The following is a 17,125-nucleotide window of genomic DNA, read 5'->3' as shown; positions in this document are numbered from 1 at the left end:
CGTTCTGATATTTGCACTCCTTTATCTTTTGCATGGGATGTCCATTCGGCATAGGACCAAGACCAATGCGAATTGCTGCATGATGCTCTACAAGATCAATGACCTTGACTATACATATATCCCATTGTGGGGCCCAAAAATTGATCCTTGCATTGTTTCTGACGGGTGATCATCGGCCTAGTCATTCTGTGGAAGAATGTAAGAGAACATTACAATATGTCAGTATCATTTTCCTATGCACTCATGCGAAGCCAACTAAGATGGTGTGAGCTTCCTTAGAGAAGAAGATGACAGTAGTCACAGTACAATGGCGGCATCAACATTCAATCTATAACGATGGATTAAGCTCGATTTACATAATCACTTTGCATTGCTAATTCATTCTTCCTATGTCTTTGAGAATTCTCCACTGAACAACATGATGTCCTCGCCCACCAATGCCAAAAATCAACCTTTTCAAGCCCATGAATGCCCCAAAGAATTTATATAGAGGGCCTTTTACTGATAACCTTTCGTCCACACGGGCACAGAGTAAATCAAAGTACCCAAGGCGAAGGAGAGAATGATCGTAACCATCGAATAGAAGTACGCCCTCCGTGGATGGTCACTTGTCCCCATAGTATAAACCTCGGCAACAAAAGTAGAAACTGTACTCAAACATCCTAAGAACCCAAGCTGAATGCCAGTCACGATGATATCACACCGCTTTGTAGCAACCTACACACAACAAATTAAACCTCTTAGATGTAACTTAACAACATTTCTTTTTTGGGATGAATTGAATCTAAATACTTTTGAATCAAACACAAGAAAACATCATGATGCTATGGGAAAATAGTTTTAATAAGTAGTCTAATTATGGGAGAGGGATAGTTTTCAGTATGGTAAGTTCCAGGGCGGGTAAGTAAGAGGAGGTAAGCCAGTTCGTGGTGGGCCACTTCAAAACGAAGTACTCACTCTGCAGTGGTTCACCTTCGAAGTGATTGCCGTTGTTCCTATGTTACAGAGGAAACCAAAGGGTATCTGATTTCCAGTGTTCCAGAGACCACATTTTGTTGAGAGTAAACGTATAAATAACACTTAAGAAATGCTTTGATATGAGGTGAGCACGTCAAATTACGGCGTGAGGCATTTTTCCAGCAGGCCAGTCCAATCAAGTAGCATAGAAAATGAGAGCGTTCTTCAGTGTTGTTTTTTCACATCGGATCCTTATTTTTTATTCAATTTCTTACCACATTTCTTATTGTAGCCAGGGCTGCCATAAGACAAGCTGCAAAGACGTTAGCGGCTAGAGTCCCGAATGGGAACCACGTCATCAAACCGTTCCTTCCTAGACCTCGACCGTTGAGTCTGGCCAAGACAAACCTGAGCCACACACCGGGGGGCCCTACTATGCAAGCCAACCACAGTTCAGCACTGATATGGTCTCTCTCCAAGTGGATCCGAACCGATGCCACACTAATAAACCACAGTAGGCCCAACATCAACACAAACACAGAAAAGAGAATTAGTTGTCCCTTGTAACTATCCACCTTCCAAGTGCTCGAGTTCAACATGCCGCGTCGATTGAGAAGATATCTGAAACCTGTGGCAGTGTCGACCCCCACCTTGATCAACATAACCACAAGCAGCATTCCTACAACCAATCACAAATGCAGTCAGTAACAATGTGACGACGAACACAGTAGGTGAACCTTATCACAGTTTGATCAACAATCAAGAGATGATGGGAAGTGGGTTATAGTGAGGCCAAGTGGCTCCAACTCCCCCATTCTAATGAGATCTTGTCGGGACAATAATAAGATTCACCCATAGCAAAACATCCACTGTGAGCATTTCACATTTGATGATTTCTCTAACATTGATGTTTAGAAGTTACTTTTTTTTTTGTTTTTTTCACCTATGAGCAGACCAACCATGGAATTAACCCAGTGGCCCTCGGCAGAGAGGTCAAGCATTTTCTGATTCCAGCCACTGAATGTAGTGAGACTGCCCAAGAATCCGGTGGTCAAACCAATGGCTAACAGGTCGGACACCTCGTTTATGTCTGCTTTGAACACAATTCCCAACCACCCCATTAAGAATGATCCGACCTGAATAAAAAAATGTATTATAACAATACAAAAAAGGGAATGATAACTGCACTCGCTTGTTTAATAATGACACTTATGAGTTTGTTTAACATTTCTATACTTGGTTGCTGATTGCTTTTTGAGAATTTGAACTGCCTTTGGCTAATTACATAAAGCAAAAGAGAGAAGGCCATTATTAAAGTCATGGAGTGCAGATATCATCTCTCTAAAATAGCATTTAAAACAAGAGAGAGAGAGAGAGAGAGAGAAAGAGAGTACCATATTAGAGGGAAGGTCAAGATAGAGTGGGGTTTGGTCGCTTGTGGTACCAGCAACACTAGGTCCGAATAGCTTTTGCAGTAGATACCTTGCAAACACCTAGAAGCAATAACAAAGGTAAGTATACTAGACAATAGTTTTACACAAGCTCCTCTCAAATAGAATTAGATGTATGGATATTTCTAGAGTGCTTTGTATGGCTCAAACCAATGACTATGCCCAACAGATATATTTCTTGCTGTCTATTTAGATCAAACGATGTATGATAAAGGCATCATACTGTTGTGCATTGAGCATTAAAGGAGACGTATTCTGCATTTTGAATGGAGAAAGAGTACACATGAATTTCCTTTCCTTTTTCTCTTTGGTATCAACCCTGCATGGGGAGAACAGGTTACAGCAGGTTTCTCACAATTTCTGGCCAGAGCACTAGAGGTGACCGGTCTTAATTCCCAAACACTCATAAAGCCATATTTTAAGTTTAGATTCCCAGTTTAAAATATTGACAAAAGTTTTAAATGGATTTTCTAAAATAGGGTTTCAACAGTAGTTGAGGTCATCTAGTTCAGTGGCACTACCCTCTCGTGCATACTTGAGATGGGGGTGCAATCCCAGATACATTAATAAGGGTGCCTTCAATCCACATTTTATTACTTTTGCAGTAAATCGAGTATGAAGCAACTAAACTATTACCAATTTTCTTCATGAATTTGGTTTCTCTATCCTACAACTACAATTGAGGATATAGAGACTGGTTGATACCATCTTTTACCAAGGGGGAAGCTGAGGAACTAGCTGCCATAGTAATGAAGCCTCAACATGTTCAGTCAGTGACCACATGCTAATATTCTAACTATAGTGGGCCTATTAATTATTAGTTTTCTAACAGTATGGCGGGTTTAGTAATAGGTGCAGTCATCTCTGTAGCAACCTCTTCATGCATTGGAGACTAATCTCAGCTTGAGGGGGAGTATCAGATGCACATGAATTCTTTCATTTGAAGCTTGTGACTTAGTGCTCTGCTTGTGGTGAGATAAGGGCCCACAAAAGAAGGTGTGTTTAAAAGTCTAACATTCGAGACTGGAGAAATTATATGATGAGTGGGCGTATAAATACTTAAAAGGTTTGTACAGTGGAAGTACCACCCCTGATATTTGATCCAACATCAACTTCTCAAAAAGTGCGCTGCTGTTGGATCAAATATCAAGGGCAGTACCGCCATTATGTGTTTAGATGCCCACTCATCATATAAAATCTCTTGAGGCAGAATGTCCATGGAGTGGAGCATCCCAATGCATGGCTAAAACCTTCAATATGACATGTCATGGATCTTCTGTTCTCAGACGACTTCTTGATCACCTCTTGAAAATAGTGCATTGCCTTGAATAAACATTCCATGACTTGGATATCCAACAAGATGTAATATGAATCTCAGGTGCATTCTTTCTTATTTGCTAATATGTTAAGAGTAAGACACATGCCTATGTATCTTAAAATTCAGAATGACTTCCATGACAGTGTTTCCATTTATTATTCTTCTATTAGATTTCGTGAATAAATACTAATCTCAAGGTGGCTTTGTAAGAGGCAGGAAGCTTTGCTGATACTAGGAACTTTGCCACATGTATTGGAAAGATCTATTTGATAACTGCCTTGTTATGTTTTCACTGAATATACCATTATAAATGAAGATGACAGTTTTCCTGGTCTTCTCTATTATGACAACATCACCAATCATCTTCCCTAGATTATTGATTAGTATCTACAGAATAAATAAATAGAGAAATAAAAGCATTTATTGATACATAAATTGATTAGAAAGCTTCCTGATGCAAAGGAAATCCAGAAGAGGGAGGGCGCACTGTTAAGTTTGACTAATGATAGTGAATGGTCCAAAATGCCTCTCACTTCCCACCCATTTTCAACTAAACCCTTGCAATTTTTCTAAAAAATCCCTTGATTTAATAGCAACCAAATTTGACCTGGAAACACAACACCCCCTCCTCACCCAACCCAAGGCTACGGTTTCATCACTGTAGCTGTAAAATGGTTTTCTTTCTAATTTGAAAGACCATAAAGGCCAACAGTGCATGGGGAACAACTCCTCCCTCCCTCCCTCTATCGGTAGATTAAGAAACAACCAAATATTAGAAAACAGAATAACAAATCCCCTAGAAGGCGAGAAAACTCCTACCATTGTTGCTCCGTTTTCATATTCGAATAAAACCTATATCCCTCTCCTCTCCATCCTGATTTTGCATCATTTTTTACAGTCATTTTTTTCGGCTTATATCATCTCCATCTCCTCCGCATACCAACAGTTACCAAGGCCTTGGGCTGCGTCACTTATGCATTGGTGTGGAAGAGTAAGTGCAAAAAGAAAAAGTTGAGACTTGATTTTCTTCATGACTACACGAACAACAGAGCTATAGAATGAGGGAGAAACAACAACTAATCATGCCATTACACCAGCTTGGAAGTAAATCAGATTTTCGAGTCGCTACCTGCTGACTAACACTCTGGAGACTACGGGTCCCTACGGTGCAACCCCGCTTAGGTCAGAGGCCATCCCAGCCTGGGCGAATTGGGTCATTGCATTGACTCAGAAGGATAAAAAGCGCATCATGTATAGGAAGGACTTCTTACAGGAGCACAGGAGAACAACCTATATCAAGGATGGTAGCTGACTAGCACTCGCTATTTTTCGACAAGGTGTACTTATCTAGATATGAGTCTAAAGAATGCTATTATCAGATTAGAGTTCGATGGAGAATTTTCGAATATGATTGATTTAGCCATATCGTATTTACAAAATGTTTAACTATCTTTTAGTAGTTTTCGAAAGTGTTGAAAATATCTTCTTATGTAATTCTAAAATTTGATTCATTCTGTCTCACTTACAAGTTTAATAATCTGATTTGATTTTCAGAACAATGGTAATGATATGGTCATGTTTAATTGACCATAATTAGCCTTCATAAACAACTTAATGTCCTTTGCTTCTCATGTTAGGTTGTCCAGAGTTATTTCACTGAACTACAAGCAATAAAACATTGGTAGGTTCTTTTTTGTTTTGAAAATATACATCGGCAGGTTCCTTTGCAATGTAATTTTGGATGAATAGCCAAGACATTGGCAAGACAAAGGAATTAATGATACAAGTAGCAATTGAAGAAAGTGGAATGGAGCATGCTCTGAAATGGTCAACCATATTGAAGTTTCCATAAGGATTAATGGAGTCTTTGTAATGATGAACATAATATATCTATACACCAATAAAAAAAAAACAAAATATATCTATATGACATCTGACGAGAAATCTACTCAGTGCTGAGCCAAGAGAAATGTAGCATTTTACCCCCATAATTCCAAAGACAGCTAAATGAATCAGGCATGAAATATACTTCAATGACGGAGGAAAACTCTTCTGATTATCCTGCAAATAAAGATACCATCTGTCAGTAATCTGATTTTCTTTTCCTTTTTTTAAGGTCTCTCATGACCAAGAGGTATTCATGAACTTTATTTATCATATGAAAAAAGTACTAATTTCAATGTTTAAAAATCATTGGACAAAGATCATGTGAAAAATACAGCATATTTTTATATTGGCTTGCAGATTTCTAAAACAACATTAGTCTTGAGGTGGATAATAGGAAATGCAACAACCAGACATGGAAGAAGATAGCGAACACTGGTGTGCTGGCATATAACAACCTTGGAATAGAGTTTCTTGATTGAACACCATCATGGTTTCAGATTGTTGGGTATATAATATAACCCTATATATGTTCTAATATAAGCCCAATAAGATAATGGACCGGTGTAGTGGGCCTACATGGGCTGGAGTCCATTAACCAGTCAATAACCCTAGTGTATCTCTATATATAGGGGCTGAAGACAACAAACTTGGTATTCCAAATTAGATACCTTGGGTGTAATGCTTTAAGCAACCTTGCTTAAACCCTAATCTCTTCTACACAGATTTCTTAATTGGACTGACCTACCTAAATAATGTGTATCATATATTTCCTGGCGTCAACTATGGCATTGAAAGATCACTAAGATCCATCTTTTCGCAATAGATGAGCAATTTAGGATATACACTATTATTGAAAAATCTGGGAATCTAAATGGTAGATGCATTATTAATTAGGATAGAAGGAAAATACACTGAGAGGGTATAAAATTAATGGCATACACATCATTAATTAGGATAGACAAGAAATGATAGGAAAGTGTAGCAACAGATGATTCCTTCAATCATAGTGCATGCCACAAATTTCAGATGACGAGTTACATAGTCCAAAATTTTATTCAAGATGGAATTTTGGTTAGTACAAGGTTCCTCCTCAAATAAATTGTACCTGCCGCTCTACAATAAATGGGCTGGATAATTATCATTTCTGAGTAGTGGTTTACTTCTTCCACATTCCCTATGATACACTACTTTTCTGATCATCATTCAAAGCAATCAATGTATGATGTTCTTGAATTATCTTTTTATTCTGGTTTATTTCATAGAAGTGTCTATAGCGTGTTCTGATGTCACGTGTTGATCTAGGTGAATGTAGCTAATTAGATACTTTACAAGACATGGTTTCGGAAAGTACAATAAATGGTTCTTTTCCAACTAGATATCTATGGAATGAAGCTCATTTTTTCAAGGAATGCTGTACAAGTATTCCTCTATCATGGTCCGAAAGCCATTCTTTAAACTAACTATTTAGCTAAATTGAACTCCTTAATGAATGCTCATTCTCAACCTTGTACTAAAGTTGCAACCATGAAAAACTATCTTCAGATATGCATAATCATGTTTGCTTGACAAGTTTTGAATGAGACACAGGCTAGATTTTGGTAGAAAGCAACCAAAATCTTATAACAATTAATTATTACAAACAACTTAGGATATTCAAATTTCTTGATTTCAGCCAAAACCATCTTACTGTTCCAAGTCGGGCTTTCTGATGCATGAGATAATATTATGGATTGAGAAGAAAAGAGTGCAGGCAATGGATTAAATAACTAAATTAGTCTACTAAATGTGATTCAATAAAAATCAATCTCATTCAATAAAAACCAACTCCCCCCTTCTCCGCCCTCTTTTGTTCTCTACCAAACTTAATAAAGCTTTTTGAATGACCAAACATAAATGAGACCAATCACTGGTTATCGTGTAATGTCACCCAACTAAATACATGCCTCTGTCTATCTGATTGGGGGAGAACTGGATATTCTTCCTAGCAGGAGTTTTTTTTTTTTTTGGGGGGGGGGGGGAGGAATGGATGTGGTTATCCAGTTTATCCACCTAAGTACATAACATACAATCATCACCTCTAACGTCTGAGACCATTGAATTATAAAACGCTTACGGAAGTAATAGTTCGGTAATCTTCATTAGAGTGTATATGTCCCACAACTTCATCAGTTAACAATTTGGAAAAGGAATCAGAAATTACGTCTCACAATTATTCTTGGAGGATGGGATTGTTGATTTGTGGTTATATCCAGATGGCAATACATCCAAGAAGGTAAATTTTTATTGGCCAGCTAAATGGATGCTTCATTTGGAAGACGGGAGGCCGATGCACCAATATCAGAATGGCATGTCCCGCAATTGCACATTGTATTCCCGACAATCTAGTCATAACTAACGACCTTTCTCACCAACACTACATTGTAAGTAGCTCTGGGTGCAGCCTACTGCCTTTCTAGAACAATGTAATGAAGTGCAGATTCACAGCAATGTCAAACCAAGGCTCCATAGTTGTCTTAGACATTCACATGCTATTTCAACTGTAAATCTGAAGGGAATTTTAGATCAAGGAATTCTCCACTATAACCCTCAAAGCATTAATATATCTTGATCATGAGGTATCCTTAAGGCATTTCCTGATACAACATTCATGACCTTCAACGAAATGATTTTGTGAGGGATGAAGCAATATAAAGCTTCTTAAGGTTCACAATATAAAAGGAGTTCTGACTCTAAGATCAAGGAGAGTTGGGAAAAAAAAAAGGTATCAACCCATCCTCAATAGCAAATCTGTATAATTCCATAATAATTTTTTACCCATAACAGATACTGGGAATAAAAAAAATCTTTTAGATACAAAAACGTCCTCGGAATGATCATATTAGCAGGTAATATACTCATGCTAACCAAGTTGGCATACTGAGGATATTAGAAACCCTAGAATTAACAGTAGGTCCAATTGAAAATGATACATTAGTGTCAAATCACCTCCAGTGAATATAAACATTTTATTCTAAATTGTGGTTACAATAACAGATTTTATATTTGTCTGACATAATGAGAATATTTTTTATTTTACAAGGATTACCTTCCTCCCTATCTGTATTGCTTAAATATCATTGCATAGTATTTGTGTAAGTACATTAGGTTTTGATCTTGAGCCTCACCAATAAAGATCATTTATTTTCTCCAATATCAATTTGCATAAGATCATGAAAGTTTGGTGTACCAAGGATTGCCTTTGCACATTTATTCAATGGATCTATCGCCATATATTTTTTGGGAGCTTACAATTCTTTATTTCATATCTTTGTTACTTTCTTATACAGATATTCATGATTCTAAGGTAGGGAGCTCTCCTATGTTAAGATGGGAAACAAACTTTGCTAGAAAGTCCTGTTAAAACTCCACAAAAGTGCTGAGCTCTTTCCCATTTGAAAAAAAAAACTCCACAAAAGTGCCGATTCACCTCCATGGAAGGATAAACTATGGATCACATTTGCAGATTTAATACTACTGCGCGTAATGAAAGATATTTTCTTGTAAAGGTTTTTTTTTCTTATATTGTTTTGTGTTCTATAAGTAAAAAGAGGTAGGCGCAGACCGAAAACAACTTGGGTAGAAACAGTGAGGAAAGACTTGAGGGGTAGGAACATAACAGAGAACATGACTTTGGATAGGAGAGAATGGAAGAAAATGATCCATGTAGATGAACCCAACTAGTGTCAGGATTAGACTTAGTCAATTTGAGCCGGGTAGAGCCTTTCACCTTCTTCATGAAAATTTTCTAAAGGATTCATTAGCCGACCCCAACTAGTTTGGGACAGAGACTTAGTTGAGTTGAGTTGAGTATTGTATTATATAAGTATTTTTGTACAAATGGAGGTGGTCTCGTTCGCTATAATGAGAGTCATTTTATTCCTCATAGACAGTGTTCTTAACACTCTTAAAAATCGTTGGTGTCCAAGGATTCTTTTTTCTGTGCCATTGTTCTACAGATCAGTCTCTTTCTTTCTTTCTTTTTTTTTTTTTTTGAATGGCATTCTATAGATCTGTCTAATAGGTAGATTTCATTCTAGGGTCTAAAACTATTGGCATATCTTTGTTATTCTCTTATACACATCAGTAATTCTGAGATAATGGGTTCTCTTATTTTATGATGTATGAAATATAATTACTACAAACTTCACCCATGTGTAAAGGTTGAATGAAATAAATTTACAACAAACTGCACTCATTTGTACCGTCTGATTACAATGAAAAGGACAAAGGATACCAATGCTACATTCTAAAGAATTGATGTTCATCATGAAAATGTTTTCTCTACAAGAAGGGGCTATTAACTTATTGTAGATTTTTAACTCTGGCAGCCTTGCCAACTCTGCATCCAAAAGAGAAGCCTGTACTATTCAATTCTTTATCTCATTAATTAAGGCAGGAGTTGCATTGTTTCTTTTGTCAAGTTCTTCACACATAATCTGCAGTACCAAGAAACACAATCATACAGTTTTGTTATTTGTTAACAGAGCAATTGAGAAGGTCATCTCCAGTTAGGAATACAATGGAGAAGTTCAATTCATATAGTTGATTATCCTTTCAACATGTTTCCTTCCTTCCAGACCATTTGAAACTTAAGTAATCATAACACATAGAGCCCCCATCGTCAAAATCTGGATCATTACAACCACAAACATTTAGTCCCTTGAAATATGGGAATTGGAGGAGCCACATGAGAATAATGAGGGTTCTGAGTGCATTTACAAGGACGAAATCAACTCAACAACATAATGAAAGGTTTGAGACTCTCTTAATAGCAAATAGGTTCTAAGCAAGAACAAAGGACTGTACTATTTCCTAGTTGTAAACTTAAAACAATCACAATGATGCCTCTTGAATTGGAAATAAAATGGCTAACGTAGTCTAACCTAAGACATGACAAACATGCACCAGAAATATACATATATGCATTTCAAGAGTTTTGACTATGATGAAACTTTTTGCTCGATGGTTAAACCAAAAGTCCTCTTGTTTTAGTCAATGTAACAAAATATGCCATGTTACAACATAGATACTGTTTTTATACTTAATATTAGAAAGTTTACAACCCTCTGAAATATACAACACAGGCCGGAAGCTAGTCATTGTCTATGATTGCTGCCTTTGCCAAATCAATGAGATTTTCTATGCTGCACAGAGAGTTACAAGAAGAGGTGTACAGGTAGCAACTTGCTAGATTGTGAATAGTGTGTTCCATGATGAAAAGAATCACGGGGGTGGGACCGGTATTTTGTGTGTGACTTGTATAGTTGAAAATTGAAGTATCATTAACAAGCACGGGAGTGGTGCAGTAATTTTGAAGTGTTTTGTTTACATGGGGCTTATGTTTTTAGAGCATAAGTTCAAGGATTATTGGAGTTGAAGCTACACTCATACGCTAAAACAAGTCGTTCTCGGCAAAATACAACTGTTGTATGCTTCTTCTTTTTTTCCCTATGTAGGTAACATAACATTGGAGACAAATTAAGAGAATCATATATGGATATGCATTTCATAGAAAGATGTTGACCAAGATTTAGCATGAATGATCAAGGAGGTCTAATTTTTTTATGACATAGGGCATCCCCACCCCAATTTTTAGGGCAGGACTATTCCCTATGGATGCCGGTAATCACCCGTAAGCCACGGGCATCGGGTAAGCCCGGGGGAATTCAAACGCGCGTCAATGAGAAGCATACCCATGACTTTAAGCCAAAGAGCCACACTTGTACGGGTTGTCTAAAATAGTTCTATGGTATAGATGTATGTATTTTTCATCAGAGGCTGGATGTGATAGGTACAAACATATTCGAAGATACATTATAATAAATTGTACTAGTTGATAGACGTGATGAATTTGGATCGTAACTTGTCACAGAAGAAAAACTTCAAACTGAATCTCCTACAGAAGGCTGGTTGGAGACTTCAGGGAGCTGGGAGCTACAGAACTTGGTCATAAACACAATACCACGAGGCCAACTCCCTTTATCACTTAGCCTTCACAAGACTGTAAAATCGCACGGTATTTGACCTTCAAGGCCATAAATTGTTTTTTTCGAATGACAGCCATAAATTGTTATTGCCCGTAGTATACACAGAAAACAACCGTCTAAATAGAATGGCATTCAAAGAGCACAAAATCATCTTGAAACCCAGTTTTTTTGCACCATAATGAAAAATATAGACAAGACCATCCCCTTATAGTAGCTCTTCCAAAACAAATATAACTATAATTCGTCCAAAACACATATAGCTATAATCACGTGAGCTTTGAATGAGTCTGCATTGAAGTGTTTCTTTTGTTAAATTGCTGAAAATAATTTTGTCCATACTTGACCCAAAAGGGGAATTTTAGCTCAGCTACTAACGATCCCTACTTGCACTACATTTGTTGAAGGATAAATAATGGGCAAAATATTGATATTAATTCATTCGAGGCTGCTTTTCTAGACATTCTAAAACAACTAAAAGATAAAAATTCAGTCAGAAGCAATAAGTATGTGGAAGATGGAGCCTTCATAGTTTAGAGTTTTGGAGTTCAAAGATCAAGTGATTGATTGCTGAAGTTAATGGAGTTTTGTTCCAAGTCCTTTTCTCCCTTATTTCTGTATTTCAACTGTGACTTAAAAAATCATATCTCAGAATAGATCATCAGAATGCTTGAGATTTCTGGTCTTATTCAATGATTGTGGAACTGACCATAAACCTATTATATGATCTTTTTTTTTGCTAGAGAAGCCATAGCTGCTTATACTGAGACACATATCTGATTTTCATAGGTATTTCTTATTTCTTTGACAATTAAAATTCAAGATTTATGAATATCTGTATATCGCGTGCTTCCTGTGGATCAAAATCAATTTATTTTTTAATATTAGTTGGACAAACCGATAGATGCTACTAATGTCTGCACAAAATTTTATCCAATTTATGTGGACAACAATACTCGAAATTACTTGACAGGGACATATATTCACAAAATACTGCACCATTGCCTTATACGGTTATACCTTAAGTCGATAGATAGCATTTTATTTTTCTTGACATCCCACTACTCAGCTTCTTGCTTGCTTATTGATTATGGCAGGCTGACTGATTCAAACTACTCAAGAGAAAAATAACAACCTAGTCAAATGGGTTTCCCCTTTCTAAACACCACTCTGTACTGTCGAAGCTTTCATTTTAACAGGAAGATTGTGAAACAACCAATTACTCCAAAAGCTTATGCTGTTAGGGGCCGTTTGGATATGCGGATTTTAGAATCCAGGTTTTAGTTTGAAAACAGTATAAAAGAGGGTTCATGATCAAGCTGCTGCATGCTGTCCTAACAGTGTTTCTTGGAATTTTAAGTAAGAAATAGGTTTTAGAAGTCTCTCCCCCAACTTGAGATTTCTAAAACCTGGAAACATGGGATGATCGCATGCTCTCTTGTTGTCAGAAAGAAGGGCAAGAAATCAGAAAACGACAGCTGGTCTCTTTGTTCTCTTGTCTCCCATCTACAATTTTGAAGAAATCCAAGATTCTAAAATCCGCGTATCCAAACGGCCCCTTAGAGTTGGTGTTATTTAATCATTTATACTTCAACACTTCCCCTCATGTGCTGTCCCTCTTTTTGGGTTGGCCCTACGCGTGGATTTTTAATATCAAGGAGTTTTTGGGTTTTGAACCCAGAATATGCCATTAGGTAATAGCTCTGATACCACGTGAAACAATCAATTACTCCAAAAGTTTAAGCTGTTAGAGTTGGTGTTATTTAATCATTTATACTTCAACAAAGATAATGATTGCAGCAATTTCTATAAAAAAAAAAGTAACATGTATCAGACATTTCCTCTCCTAGACATTCATCTTTAACTGACCTTGGAGGATTGGCTCAATGACTGTGCATCCTCTGGAAGTTCCCTGGCTCCATCCTCAACAGATAACAACTCATCGGGCCCGAACCGTAGACTGCTACTCCGGCTACATCCCTCACCGCGAAATGATCGATCTCCACTATCTCCTGATTGTGCAACACTTATATCATCAAGTACTTGGGAAAAGCTTGTAGAGTTTTTCCTCCAGGAACCAGCATTTTTCCTCCTACCAAATGAAGAGCCCATCTCGACATCCTTTTGATAAGACAAATGAGAAAAGCTTTCGGATTGAGTAACAAATTCTGGGTTCCTAATGTCACGATGAACTGTTTCGGATCCTTCATGAACATATCCATTTATGGGTTCCATTTTCTGATACTGCAAGAAGGAAATGATGTTTAGTCCAATATCACCAATATGAAGTTTTAGCATATGGAGATTTTATAGGATGATCCAAACTGTCCAATATCACCAATATGGAGTTTTAGCATATGGAGATTTTATAGGAAATGATGTTTAGTCCAATATCACCAAAATAAAGTTTTAGCATATGGAGATTTTATAGGATGATCCAAACTGTCCATGTGATGGGCCATAACGTAAATGGGTTGTGCCCAAAAAATCATTTCCATAGGATGATCCTATCCCTCCGATCTATAGAGGTTTCCATAATATGCAGTTCATCTATAGATCGATGGGTTAAGATCATGCAATGGAAATGATTTTTTGGGCACAACCTATTTACGTTATGGCCCATCATATGGACGGTTTGGATCATTCTATGGTGTGGTCCGTACAGTACTTTTTGAAAAATAAGGGACTATAAGGGCTTTCACCGTATAAAATCTCCATATGTATGAATGTGAAAGATGAATAACAGATGAATAACGAATCAGAACACACGTAATATCATATGTGAATAACTTAGATGGTACTGTTGTTCTAGGAGGCACATTGATCATTTTAATCCCCATAATAATATGGAGAGTGCCATTATCAAACCGAGGGAGTGTTGGTATATATCTACACCCACAATCCGTTGGAAGAGTGTCAAAGTTGTGCGGTGATTTTGGGGGATGAGTTGAACACAGTCAGAAATGAAAGAGAACAGTTGCAGCATCAAATTGAAATTGGAAAGGATTTGTTGGGTCAGAAGGAGATGGAGCTCTCACAAGCAGATGAGAAGATCCAAGCTACACAGAGCGAGAACATTGAATTACGTCGGGATTTTGAGAGTCTCAGGCAGCAATTTGATGAGGCTAAGACCAATTTGATGATAAAAGAAGAGTTAGATAAGCGGGTCCTCACGCTGTCAGAAGATAACTTACATTGGATTGAGGAGATCGAATGCCTTCGTGAAGCAAACAAAAAGTTGGAGTCAGACCTATGTGAATTGCATGAAAAAATAGAGGAACTTAGAATTAGAGAAGAGTATTTGAGTTATGTACCACAAAAAAAGACTAATGATGCTGAGCTCTGGGAGATGGAGGCTTTAGCAATTTACAATGACCTTCAAATTTCTGCAGTATGTGCCGCAGTGTTTGAAGAAAAGGCTTGTGGACTGATTGAAGTATGTGAGAGCCTTGAAGGAAGTGCCATAATTCAGAAAAAAAGTTGTTTGATGATGAAAGCACTTCAAAAAGTAGAGATATTGAAGAGATGAAGAAAAAAAATCAGTGTGATGGAATTAGAAACCAATGGAGTTAAAACTGAATGTGATGGTAGGTTTTGATTTATATTTGGGTCGTTATCCGACCGTTGAATTGCCGATAAGGTTTTGTTTTGACTTTCGAAAGCAGAAACACTTTATAAATAGAAAATGAAAAAAATAGCACTTTTTGTAAAGGGTTTTGTAAAACGATAACAGTATGACTAATGATTTTGGCACTATCATGTTTTGATAATCGCACCAGTTCATCTTGTCTCATATTACTTAAACAACTATCAAAGGTAATTACAGTTCCCAAAAATAAAAAGACAAGCTGAGTTAGTGCAGTTATTAAAACATGGTAGTGCCAGTATTGGAAGTTGGAAACAAAAAGCTCTTTTGTAACACAAGACAAGAAAGAAGGCCCCATCGTCCCAACGATTCTTGTTCTAACTGGAATGACCAAAATACCCCTATTTTAGGGATAAATTTTCAATAATTACCTACCAATCTCCGGTGGATGAACAGAACGGAGCTCCGTTTTAGAAGTCTTTTCCAATTAAAAAAGGGCAATGATAAATTCGCACCCATGTAGGATATTTCGCACCCTTGTAACGTCAAAAATAATTAAAGTCCGCCACAATTCACGTTAAAAGGGATGCAAATTATCCTACATGGGATGCGAATTTATCATTGAGGAAAAGAGAGAAGGTTGTTTTTCAAGATCCAAAGCGCTTCGAGTTTTCGACCCAATGGAAATTGTACAGTTATTATAAAACGAAGGTAAGGCTACAAAAAGGAAAGCTGTACAGGTGGACGGTGGATATTGCCCACCAGCAATCGTAGGGCAGGACGCGTTTTTCTGCTTTGACTTAAATGGTCGGTCCAAAGCTTTCCCACCTTAACTTTGTTGAAGATTAGCCTTGTGCCGTGTATATAGCGCCCCCCCCGTATTTGATAAAAACACCCTTAATTGCTTCATTAATGATATCCTGTGTAAGGAAAAGGATAAGGATAGGCCTTCACGATGGGAAGTGATGGGGTGCAACAGCGCAGCAGCCTGTTAGCTTCCAACACGTGGCTAGAGGAGGGCCCACCGCAGGACCCTCACCAGCGGGGGTAGTTTGGTAATTACACAGAGTAGGCGAGCTTGAGCCTATAGCTGGTCGACACCTGTCTGGGAGCATTAACTCCCCAACTACCCCAATTTCTCCCTATAAAAGGGCATTCAAAACTCATAAATCAGGGTATTGAATTCTCACCCACCACTCTTAAAACACCCTCTTCACTCCGGCTCATACTGACTTGGGTGTCGAAGGGCCTGTCCGGAGTACACTCCGGGTCGGTCATTCTGACCTCGTTTGCTCCTGTGCAGCACACAGCTCATCCGGACTCTACTTCCCTCCAGCTCGGCTCTTACGTCACTGCCATATCTGTTAACCGATTTTGGGCCTAACAGATTGGCGCCATCCGTGGGACCGCAGAACTAAAGGCTGTTCCAACCACTTCACAAAAATGGCAGGACGCAAGAGTACGCGGGTGCCAACCGCACGTACCACCCGAGCCGTGCTACCCGGCAGGACTCGGAGTGAGCGACTCGCCTCGCTGGTAGTGGCAGCCTCCGCCACGGCTGAACAAAACCAGCCTCGCTCCGTAAATCTTAACTCCATGCCGACTCCAGAGCAAGTCCAAGCTCTCTTCCACCAGATGACCGCTCTCGTTGGCCAGTATCAGCAGCTGCTCCAGGCACCTCCCCAACCTCCTCCGGAAGCTCCACAACCTGTCCTCGAAAGGTCAGAAATTCACAGGGGAGGGTCGTCGCGTCGTAGTGAAGACCGGACTCGCCATTCCCCCGGACAAGTCCGTCACCCCATAGCCAGGCATGCTCAGACAGAGCCGCACCGCCGTAGGAGGTCTAGGTCTCGCTCTGCGCAAAAACGCCGAGCTCATGAGGAGCGCGCGCCACGGGCGAAAT

General features: G+C 38.4%; 1 protein-coding gene across 9 annotated transcripts; it reads right to left on the bottom strand.

Moving 5' to 3' along the window:
• Positions 1–250: 250 nt before the first annotated feature.
• LOC143883273 (fluoride export protein 1-like) lies at positions 251–15,913 on the bottom strand. 9 transcript variants are annotated; one of them, XM_077386848.1, is made up of 9 exons: positions 15,658–15,674; positions 14,951–15,084; positions 14,831–14,853; positions 13,506–13,880; positions 5,710–5,787; positions 2,352–2,450; positions 1,901–2,093; positions 1,233–1,636; positions 251–717 (listed from the first exon to the last, which is right to left on the bottom strand). In XM_077386848.1, the coding sequence occupies exons 4-9, from the start codon at positions 13,869–13,871 to the stop codon at positions 499–501; spliced, it is 1,359 nt and encodes a 452-aa protein (XP_077242963.1). In that variant the 5' UTR covers positions 13,872–13,880; positions 14,831–14,853; positions 14,951–15,084; positions 15,658–15,674; the 3' UTR covers positions 251–498. The 9 variants fall into 9 exon arrangements, 8 of the variants coding, with proteins under 8 accessions (XP_077242963.1, XP_077242764.1, XP_077243089.1 ...); XM_077386649.1 differs by lacking the exon at positions 14,951–15,084 and having other exon boundaries at positions 14,831–14,886; positions 15,654–15,912; XM_077386974.1 differs by lacking the exon at positions 14,951–15,084 and having other exon boundaries at positions 14,831–14,886; positions 15,658–15,911.
• Between the last annotated feature and the right edge of the window lie 1,212 nt (positions 15,914–17,125).

Source organism: Tasmannia lanceolata, unplaced genomic scaffold, assembly GCF_043159265.1.
Source record: "Tasmannia lanceolata isolate RefF3 unplaced genomic scaffold, GAP_Taslan_0.1 ptg000002l, whole genome shotgun sequence".
NCBI classification, from domain to species: domain Eukaryota; kingdom Viridiplantae; phylum Streptophyta; class Magnoliopsida; order Canellales; family Winteraceae; genus Tasmannia; species Tasmannia lanceolata.
This window is presented reverse-complemented; position numbering and strand designations above follow the sequence as displayed.